The 11687-nt window shown below is 31.4% G+C and overlaps 1 protein-coding gene across 4 annotated transcripts in view; it reads right to left on the reverse strand.

The window, feature by feature from the left end:
* Positions 1-2460: 2460 nt before the first annotated feature.
* LOC111037646 (dmX-like protein 2) overlaps positions 2461-11687 on the reverse strand; it is a 29690-nt gene continuing 20463 nt past the window's right edge. The window contains exons 32-48 of one of the 4 annotated variants that reach the window (XM_022320323.1): positions 9248-9763; positions 8997-9164; positions 8696-8928; positions 8075-8605; positions 7780-7995; positions 7450-7708; positions 7046-7244; positions 6735-6987; positions 6176-6300; positions 5825-5978; positions 5587-5661; positions 4902-4985; positions 4367-4427; positions 4064-4272; positions 3212-3356; positions 2866-3089; positions 2461-2786 (exon numbers count right to left, since the gene is read on the reverse strand). In XM_022320323.1, coding sequence (XP_022176015.1) covers positions 2604-2786; positions 2866-3089; positions 3212-3356; positions 4064-4272; positions 4367-4427; positions 4902-4985; positions 5587-5661; positions 5825-5978; positions 6176-6300; positions 6735-6987; positions 7046-7244; positions 7450-7708; positions 7780-7995; positions 8075-8605; positions 8696-8928; positions 8997-9164; positions 9248-9763 — 3635 coding nt within the window. In that variant the 3' untranslated portion in view covers positions 2461-2603. The remainder of the gene's footprint in view (positions 2787-2865; positions 3090-3211; positions 3357-4063; positions 4273-4366; positions 4428-4901; positions 4986-5586; positions 5662-5824; positions 5979-6175; positions 6301-6734; positions 6988-7045; positions 7245-7449; positions 7709-7779; positions 7996-8074; positions 8606-8695; positions 8929-8996; positions 9165-9247; positions 9764-11687) is intronic. The other 3 variants (XM_022320324.1, XM_022320325.1, XM_022320326.1) reach the window with 3 other exon arrangements.

Below are 11687 nucleotides of genomic sequence, written 5' to 3' on the forward strand. Positions count from 1 at the left end.
TTAGAATAATTTATGGTTTGTGCTGGTATTTCATCAATAGTGTATTTAGGCAAGGGCCCACAAGGTATGTCTAAGTTGCGGGCCATAGGTCCTTTATCATTATGACATTACAGTATAAACATTGAAAGTACAAACATTTGATTTTTATTTAAATTATATATAAATTGACGTATATATATATATATATTGATAGTAATTTGATTTAATAAAAAAAATGTTTAGTGGGTTTCATTTAATAGTAGGGCTTGAATTTGAATGTAGAATGCATGATTTTTTGGACCCCAGTCAATAGCTTCTCAAGTACAATGTCTGTTTCATATGTCAGAGAACTGAACATTTTTACTATGCGTTTTTGAAGTTTTGGCGTCTACAGCATTTTTATAATTTTTTTCATTGAATATTTATCATTTATACATTATATGAATTATGTAGACTAAACTTAATTGATTATTTAAGATATTAGCTTAAGAAATTGTATGACAATCAACCCTCGAGTACTTACCCATTACAGTTATAACTTATAATAGTAGAGAGATTGTTTTCAATTATTTATGGAGTATGATTGCAAAGGAACGGCTGAGTAATTTGTGAATTATTTCCATTGAAAATAAGCAGGCACGGCCACTAAATTAGAAAGAAGTCATTGACAAATTTTCCCAAATGTAGGATCAAAAAATTAATTTTTAAGTATATAATACTAAACATTACATTATTATAATATACGGCTCTTATAATCACTATTTAATAATTAATAGGTTTTTTATAATTTAATTTCTGTGTTAACAAGAACCTTTGTTTCTTATAGGTCCTAGGACCACCAAGTTTCTAGCTACGCTGCTGCACCTCATATTTGAGAAGAGGATTTTTTTTTTATATAAAATGTGGGATATTGTTTTATCATGTAGCTGTTGAATGACATGGTTGGCACACACTTAGGCCGATGATAAAACATTATGAAAAAAATTGAATTATTACTGATTTCTGGAAAGTAGATAATAAGTAGGTACAGGATAGTTAGTAGGTAAATTCAATTACAAAGAAAGTAACATTTTTAAATGATGTAAATTCTAAATTTCTTGATAGAGACATTCTGTTTTCAGTTTTTTTATTTATCTGATATGTTTAGAGAAATGTTTCAAACATGTAACTGTTTGTTTCAATTTTTGAATTCAAACTATACCCACCTGATTAAAAGCATGAAATATTAGCAATTATTTGCCAGTATTTATGGATAGGAAAATAATTGAACATGAAAAATTGTCCCTAAAGCAAAATAAAAACAAATTCAAATAAGTCAACAACATGGTATAATTATGTTTTATTTAAAAGTAATAATAATAATAATAATAATAATAATAATAATAATATAATAACTTATATGGTAGTAACACACATTGTTTTTAATTACATAAAATAAAATAGAAGCTGAGGTGGATAAAACATAATAATATGTTGTGTGAAGCCAAAAAAATTTGTCAGGATAAAATAATTTTGAAATACTTTTGTATAGTATACATGAAACTTGATAGTAATAAAGTAAAATTGCATAATGTTTTTAACAAATGGTCACTATTCTTTTTATTGTCAAAAGTCTTGATCTAAAATGAAACACTCAAACTTGCATAATAAACTACATGATAAATAAAAACAAACTAACTTTAATTAATTAAAAAAATCACAGAGACCCGTACATAATAATAAAAAACCTGCACTAGGTACATTATTAATTGTACCGTAGATAATTATACAGCTAAAATTATTATCAATTATTATGACTTTTTTACAATTTGTATGAATATATTTGATTTTTCAGTTATAATAATAATAATATGTAACATAAAATTACGTTTCTATTAAAATAGTATATTATACCTCTAATTTTTGAATAACATATCAATCCTTCGCTATGCATTTATTAAAATACTTGAATAACTCAAATAATAATATAAATAAGTGATTATTATTTAAAGTATTATTATCTTTTGAATAATTAATATTTTTGGTTGAATAGAGACAATATAGTAGATAAAAGTATTAAAATATGAGAACTTTTATAATACTGGATTAAAATATTAGATTGGTTAAAGATTGGTTGTTAAGATTATAAAGTATTAAATATTATCGCCTAACTAAAGGAGAACTACTAATGAAGTAATCTCAATATATATTTATAAAAGTTTAAAATATGTTTTCTTTATTGCTGATAGGTAATTAAAAGGTAATAGCTATCGAAGTGTAACAAAAAAAATGAATACATTATTATTGCACATTTCAAAGTTACAATTTCTCTAAATTATTTAATAATAATATGGTGTTTTTTAAAATATATTTCCTAATATTTTACTAGTAAAAATAAGAACTAAAAATTATAACTTCCGATGAATCTCGTTAATACACATAAGTTTATAATTTAAACACAAATATAACAACAGAAAATTGTTTTATAAGCAATATTTCCCTTCAGAATTGTATTATTTTGACTAGTTCTGTGGTATGTGTGATTACATATTTTTTAATTATTAATTTTTAGAGAATCTATTAGATTCCAACATTTGGATAACAGTTATGGCTGCAATAAATCAAACCATTCAAATAAAATCCCATTAATGATACCTGTCCGGCAGCTGTCTGACTTTCATTGACCCGTCTGCTCCGCACGAGAACAGTCTCGCAGATGAGTCCACTTGTAGCTGCGTGACACCTTGACCGATGTGCTTGAAGAAACTAGAACGAGCGTGTTCGGCGGGGAATGTGTACATCAACTGATGGGTGGACAAATTCCAAATCTGAAAAATACACGGTTAAGAAAATGTGTTCACCAGTCACCACACAATGGCAGCAACAAGTGTGGCGAGCGCTTAATACTTTGATGTCTCCGTCTGCTGCTCCGGTGCAGTAAAATTGTTCGTGCGGGTCGATGGTCATGCATTTAAGACACGAATCGTGACCCAAGTATCGATGTTTTATCGAACCACTTCCGCCGCGGACGTCAAATATGCATATGTCACCTTTTCGTCCGCCAGTGACTATCACTTGATGCTGTGGAGCGAATCCGATACACGTCGACCCTTGCTCGTGACACACGAACGCTAACGATGGAATCAAAAACAAAAACAAAAAAATTGCAAAACAAACAAACATTCAGTCAAGTTGTTTTGGGGCCTCGGGGCTTTTTAAAAAATGTTTCGGAATAATATTATTGTGTTATTACCCGTGACTAGTGATTTTTTGTGCGGCAATAGCGTATCCCATAATGCGACGTTTCTGTTTTCTGACGAATGGCCGGTCGTGGCGATGAGACTGCACGAGCCGAGGAACACAAAGTCGCTGGTAACTTTATTATGGCATTGGAATGTCTTGGGGAAAAAATTAAGTACGATCAGATAGGTTAATCGGTCGAAAAGTCGGACTCTTTTTTTAGTGTCGAGTCAAACAAAATTTAATAATTATTCCTTATACCTTAATACTTACAAAATATATTACTGTTCCATACAAACATTTAAAAAATATTTAAAAAATAAAAATACATAATGGAAATCCACCAGGTAGGTGTAGGTACTGTGAATAAGTATAAAAATCTGAAGTTAATAATCACGTGTACTTTAACAGTTTATATAGGTACATTTAGATAATCTATTAGTTATAATCAAAATTATTATTTATTAATTTTGTATTTTCTGATTTAGAATTGACTCTTTTGTATTCGAGTTATCCAATAGAAGTGTAGACTATAGAAGTAAACACTATATTTTTAAAATGTTCATATGGAACAATAACATGTGTTTGTAAATAGTAGGTAGATATAAGGAATAAAATTCAAATAATATGATATTGCATAATACAATTAAATAGATATATGTACATTTGATTGTTTATAAGATTTTAACTTAGTGAAGTGAAAAGGTAATTTGTATTTTAAGACTATTCGTTTGACTCGAAAAGTGAGCTCGGACTTATCGTTCGGGATTCGATCAAACGAAGCTACACATCGGGGCAGCAGTAGAAGTACGAGGCATCCTGAACGGAGAACTAAACCTAACTGACGGTATTGTATTAGACTTACATAAAATGGTCTGTAGTTGGACGACGTGAGACCGACGTTAAATAGTGATAGATTCCCGTCGCCGTCGGCTACACCGAACTTGTTGCCGTGTTGCGAAAACCGCACCCTCGTGACTTTTGCAAACGTACCGGCTGCTCGAGGTTCGGCCACTGTTTGAGGATGACCCCATTCCCAAATATGCACCGAACCATCTTGCGAACCCGTCAAATCTAATCGGAATACATTCGTTTTAAATTATTTACTTTTCTACCACGCGGTTAAACGAAAATGTCACGCGAATAAACTGTGTAATGATTTACTAACACACAGGTAACAAAGGGTGTGGACATATCCTCCGAATGTTGTCCACGCGGTGTTTCATCACCTAAACAAAAAAAGTGAAAAAGTAAAAAAAAAACCAAAAATCAAATAATAGTAGGTATTAGATAAATAGGCAAAAATATAAATGAATAAAATATATATACATGTTAAGTATTATGGTTAATGATATTTTTTTTACAATGTGTATGTACAACGTTGATGAGGTATTTTTTTTTTTTATTGTTTTACTTATGACAAACAGGTATTATAATATTAGCTAACACTTCTAGGATTATTATACGTTGTTGATTGTAACATTTCAAGCATCATCAAGCGACACACAAAAAATCTTGTCTATTCTACATAAAAAAACAGAAAAAAAAAAGAAATAAAAAATCCAAACAAGAGCAACTTTATAAATACGGTTGCTCAAATCATGTTGAAGCTCTAAAATGCGCACATATAAAATCATAACAATGGAGAAACACTCAGTTTTTAAATTGATTTAAAAAAATGTATTTCATCAAATTCAACGCACCGGTCTGAGCAGGAGTCGACTGCGGTCACAGACAAACTGACAGAAACGTGGGTCGTGACAACCGGGGAAATTCAGTCCCTTCATCTGATAGCAATGTGACACACAATAATAATGACAATATTTTAAAAACAAATGATGAATTGTTAAAGCATTTATGCAATTCAAGTAATATTATAATTTTAACAGTGTTTTAGAGATAAGCCTTTTGGAGAAAAAAAATAAATCAAAAACAAATAACAAACAAAAAACAAAACAGGCGTACCTCTACACAATATTATAACATTAAATATTATTATTATTTTATTATGTACAATGTTTAGGCAAAAATACATTTTTGTAAGAGTAAAATACAAAAGTTTTTATTATTATTATGTATGAGTAAGATCAGTGAAGTCTATGTTTGCAAATTATTTACTTGATTAGAATAAATAGCTGAAAACAAAATGTAAATGTGAGAGGTAAGTGTTTTTAAGTTTGTAAGCGCTTGTTCAAAATTTTGATAGCTCTTAAGAATTGGGAAGCTTAAAGTATACAAAGCTTTTTATTCTGGCACCTGAAGATATTTGTTGAGAAAATTTAAAATTATTATTTTCAAATAGATAATAGATCAAATTATTGTACACAGAAGAAAAACACGGCAGATGGTAATGTAAGCCCACGCTCGCAACAATTAATAGCCTCTTACCGACATAATATTTTTTGAGCTTTTAATTGCTCTCGTCCCTCCGTCGCTGTAACTTTGTATGCTCTTTTGTTGTACCTTATTACATAGAAAACAAAACATTCACGTACTGCACATAACGCTTTTGTATTCACAATTACTATACAATTTTATTTTACTCTTTAGCCCCAATAATCAATATAATCATCTATTTGGTTAAAAATAGAATGTTGAGAGCTAAAGTACAGTGATGATGACTTACCACAGATGCTCCTCGTCCAGTCTGGCCAGCTAATCCAGTTACACTAGGACTTGTTGGCAGTGGATTAACAATAATGGTACCAGGAGATGTTTGAAGAGGACGATCAATAGACGTTTGAATTACCAGGAAACTAGATGGTTGATGTTCATGGTCTCTGTTTATTTTAATTATGAAAGCATTTATTAATAATATTAATTTAGTACAATCAGTAGTGGTGGCTGGAAAATTTAGACCAAAGATATACAAATTATTAAAAGGCTGTATAAAATATATATACTTGGTGCTATTTGATTTTTACATCCTGTACCAGTTTGCTCTTGAATATAATAAATTTAAAGGAGTTGTACTAACCTAGAGAGATTAACAAGGTCAAATTCGCATTCATCTTCTAGCCAAGAAGGCGATTCAAGTAATAATGAGATGTCCATTTCTTGTATCTCCCGAGGAGTCGCCAGTGCAAGGAGACTACTGTTTGCCTGTAATAAATAATAATTTTTAAAAATAAATTTAAGTAGCGTTTAACACGTTGACTGCCATGCGGCCACCGTCGGCCTTAAGAATATTTATTATTTGTATGCCAAGTTCATTTTTCAGTGTCTTTATAAATTTGTATCTATACTATCGAATTTGAAAAAAGATTAAAAATACAAAAAAAAAAAATGTTAAAATTATGTTTTATACATCAAAAAATTTCAATTATTTCTGCTACGCAACAGCGCATTTTCTAGATCACTATTGCAGCGCCATGGAAAAGTTAATAATATAAATCCAAATTAATTTCGCTATGGCCTCCTACGAATGATATGGTGCGGCAGCCGGCGGACTAAAAATTATCAATACCTAATTATTTTTATACGGACACTAGCGGCCGCATGGCAGTCAATGTGTTAAATTTAAAATAAATACAAACCAAATTAAGGCAAAAAGCAGATATTGAGTCTTGTTCTTTATGAATAATTCTCACAGGATCTGGCAAATGTGGATTGGGTGTTTCACTTCCAGAACACGATTTGACTTCTTGGTTCATAGTTGGTAAAGTAGAACTTCCAGCCGCACGTGGTTGACGACTAAATATACTACGAATGAAAAGATCTTGAACAAATTCTTGGCGAACTAAAAAGTTCCACAATCGTCTTGCTGGAGCTGCTGACATATGGCGAGGGCTAAACAAAAATGTATATTAAAAATAGTACAACATCTAAATTTATACAGAGAACTTACTGAAACGGGGTATTTGATTTATCCAAAAGCGTTCTGTATTTATTAATTGGTGGGCCCGTGGTAGCTTGTTCCACAAAACAACCAGGTATGTAATCAACAGGTGGGGGTCCTTTGGATTCCAATTCTTCCTTTAAAATCTCTTGCCATTGGCTAACTACTCTGAGAGTGCCATGTATCAATGGGCTGCTGACTGGTAATTCTGAACACCCAATTGTGTATTTATGGAATAATTGTATTTATATGAATTAAAATCATATTACATTAATGATAAATATTTGTGTAAAGCTTTTACATTTTAAATAATTGGTCATAATTAGCAGTCATTTGATTAGTAGAATAAATTAATTCAAATAAAAAATAAAAAGTGATTTGGAATATTCAGTTTTATTTATATTTTTTATTACCTTGGAGATCAATGGCTGCAACTGTAAGAAATGCATGCAACTGCTCCTGGACCAACTGCATTATGGCTAATCGCATTACCATCCAAGCATAACTGTAAGGATTTGAGTGTTCAGTATTTTCAGTTTTACCAGTTTTGCTTTTGTTGTCTTGAGTATTGTCAAAAATGTCGCATTCTTCATCTTCATCTTCTGACAAATCAGAAACAGCACTGTCTGCCGAATCATAATCTACATCTTGTACTTCACTTGCCAAATTTGGCTAAAAATTTGGCGAAACATACAATATAGATGACAAAAACCAAATAAGATAAATATAATATGTTTGTTTACTTTGTTCAAAAAATATGATATCATGGACATTTCAGGAGGTACAAAATGTTCTCTGTAAGTTGGTTTATCTTCTTTTATAGTAGGCGTACCAGGAGAACCGACAAATTGACCAAGAAGTTTCATATTTAAACGTACTTTTTGTTTAGTTAAGCTAGTAACTGCTGTCCATACACCGGTATCACTGCTAGCACTATTCTCTCGTTCTAAGCTATTAGGCTATACAATTTTTATAATACCACAAATAATATAGATTAAATTAAACATCTGAATCATAAAAATTACAAATTTTACTTACTCGACTTTTGGGAGCTGTAGGTGCAACTTTTAAAAGTTTTTTAACGCCACCTCCAAAAAGAGTGCTCCATGTATTTTCAGAAAATTTCTGTCCTACTAATCGGTATAATATGTGACAGTCACATGTGGCAAATGCATAGACTAATAAACCCATATAAGTAGCAACAAAAGCTTCACATAACAAAGTGTTTAACTTTGGTGCGTCCTCATCTTTATCATGTGCCAATAATGCCCGTAGGCTTGAAACTCCAGGCCATTTTGAAGGTGGAGTGGTCACTTTAATTGGCTCATCTATACTGTAGCGACGTTTTCTATTTTTGGCTGCAATGAGATGGCTACAATAGGTTGGATTGTCAGCACCCGATTGATAACTTTCAGCAATTGTGTCACTATCGCAGAGAGATTGATAAAAGCAAGCTGACAAAGCCACTGACAGATCCCTTAGAACAAACAAATAACTAAGATCCATTCGTGTCAACAAAGGAGGGCATCGAATATCAATGACCGTTTGTAACATATCGTGTGCTTGAGCCTAAATAAAAATAAGTGACCATATTTTACTATTCAAATATTAACAAATTACAAAAAAAAATTCTTTTCAAAACTATATTGAATAATTTACCTGAAGGTATCGAACAGGATCTGCTATCACAGTTTTGTTACAAGCAACACTTGCTGACAATAACGGCAAAGTAGTGGGGAATGGCAACGGAGAGAGTAATTGTTGTTGAGTTTTTTCTTGTTGTAATTCTTGTAATAGAAGTACTAGTTCCATCCGAACTGATGCCAAACCACCACCTCCAGCTCCATGCAAACTACAATAGCTTAGTAATGTTCGCAAAAGAGTTTCGTTTTCTGTGTTAAAAATTTAAACAATATATGTCAAATTTTTAATTTGTAACTAAATAACTAATTTATAATACCCTTGAGCCATTTTTTTCTTCTTGCTGCTCTTTGAACCTTTGCTTCAAAATCAATTTTCTCAGCAAGTAAAATATCATGCAAGGTTGGTTTGTCAACAGAATTCTTTAGTGTAGGTGTTGACGTAAACTCCCGGTTATCCAAGATTGATGTTTCAAGGCCTCCCTCGTCTATATGAAATAAAACATTGTTAACATTAATTTATTGATAAACATGTGAGCAAATCATGATAAATTGCATACTGTATACTTACATTGAACAATCATCGAATCTTTAGAACTATAGTTGCATAAGTGTCTCAAAGCATCAACTTCTCTCTCGAGCCACAAGTATAGATGATATCTTAGCTCTCCGCCATCTACCTCGTACCCAGTAGCTAAAGTAGATAGTTCTTCCATAAGTATTTTCAGGCAAGCAACAAATTTTAGCTGTTGTGCCATTACATCGAGATTGCATGCTTTTGAATCGGATTTTGATTTTTCACTTTCCACAGATTCTTGTTTGGCAATTTTCTTTGGTTCTTCCACTGTTATTTCATCGTCATCGTCGTCGTCGTCGTCGTCGTCTTCTTTATCGCTCCAGTCCAGTACAAGCTCGTCTTTAGGTTTCATTACCGGTGTAGACCAATCTATTTCTCCAGCACTTACGGCATTGTTCACAACTATATCTAGATTGACGGCTTCTACAGGTTTTTGTTCTATGTCATAATTCATGAAGATACCAGTATCTATGCGAATATCACGACTTCGGGTAGGTGTGCTGACCAAACCTTGATAAAATATTGGAAAATTGTAAATAATTTGACAATACATAACAATGACAAATAATTTAAAAGTATTTTTTAATATTTTGTATAGTACATTTCAGTAACATTTGTATAGGTATTATATTAACATTGTTAATTGTATTGTCATGGACTGATTGTTGCACAGAAGAGTCAAGAGAATGCTTAAGGGCATAATCGATTGATTGAAGGCGTGTAAATTATAAATGTGTACCTACTAGCTAACTTGAATATTACATTATACAGAGGACACACCGGCAAGGGGACGATTCCCACCACCTTCAAAATTATTTTATTCAAATATTAAATAATACATAAAAATTATGGTAGGTAAATATTGTGTAGGTATTTAATATTAAAATAACAGTTATGTTGTAATCATAAAATAATTTGTTTTTTTAATAGTAAGCCATGTTTTTATTACTTTATGCTTCGCTATTTCTGTATTTTTTAAGTGTGTTTGGCTGAAACTCTCACAGTTACACAGATTAAATCAAGTCTACATATTTTTTCGTGAAAACTTTAGTGCATACTATACTTGCGTCTTATCAGATTTGATTTTATAGGTAAATTGCATCCTGATCAAAAAAGTCAAAAATAGGTCATAGCCTACTTACGCGACCCAGTATACCTTTTTTATAACCTAGTTGCATACCAAAATTGTCATTAGATAAGATTGATATCGTAACTCGTCCTACATTTCGGTCATATGCTGTTTATGAAAATATAAATTATTATTTCTAGTATTTTAGATTTTGACTTCTGAGCTGAGCGAAGAATGTATTGATTATACTATAATGTGTTTGTACAAATATTTGTTTATAATGTTTAGATGTATACAAGATAAGTGGTCAAAATCATGCTTTGAAAGCGAATCTAATTGGTACTTTTGAAAGGTCAAAATTGATATAGTTAGAAATATATCAACATTTTCTTTTTATATCGAAAATTTTTTTGTTTACATGAAAGTCAAATTCATTATTTATGAGGGTTTACCTTCAGCGTCTGTCTTTGCTCAGAATCGTTTTTTGTTTACAATGATTTTATATCATTATTGACCCCCCTAGTCACCAACAGTACAAGCAAAACGGGGCTAAAACTCATTTGCGAGTATTTACTTTTTTTGTAGTTGTTTTGTAGATATTGATCATATTCATATACAAATTACTAATATGGTAAAAAATAAACAATAAAATGTATATAGTTGTCAAATTAATGATCCTACACTATGGGTCATTAGGTCATTATCTTGGCAGGGGAGGGGGGGAGATTCCCAGTTATATTCGATGGAAAAATGAGACGCACGGGGAGGGGCTTCGGTCTTCACGAACTTCTTCGCACGTTACTACGATAAATTATTACCCAACATAATATAGGACATTTAAGTACCAACGTATTTGTTCTGAGATTATGTTTGAGGAATAGTAATTGAAATCAACCGAATGAATAGTGGAATAGCGCGGAGTATATAATGAGATTAATGAAGATATAGCGACTACAATTATAGAGGTTACTGATTTACTGTCACCGTGGTTGATGAATCTTTCTTTTTGTTTCAACGCATTAGTTAAGAAAAATTATTATGACGTATCGTATTTAATGATCAGTGACTACAAGCACTTGGATCACCGCTGTATGCCTGTTTAATATTATGTTTGAACAATTTCTACGGACTGTATTGACATTACAGTGACATAGGTTGTAGTGACATCTCCAGAATCAATAGAATCCTACGTAAGCTACTACTATAACTAAACAATTTAAAAAAGCATTCTTCAGACCTACTTCATGCCTGTATTATACTTGGTAGATACATATTATAAAAATGGTTTTTAATTTCGAATTAAATATATTATATTGGTACCACTGAGTACTGACTTACGGCAAATGACGGATATGAATATAAGAA

The sequence above is a fragment of the Myzus persicae genome, unplaced genomic scaffold (genome assembly GCF_001856785.1).
Source record: "Myzus persicae strain clone G006 unplaced genomic scaffold, MPER_G0061.0, whole genome shotgun sequence".
In the NCBI taxonomy this organism is placed as follows: domain Eukaryota; kingdom Metazoa; phylum Arthropoda; class Insecta; order Hemiptera; family Aphididae; genus Myzus; species Myzus persicae.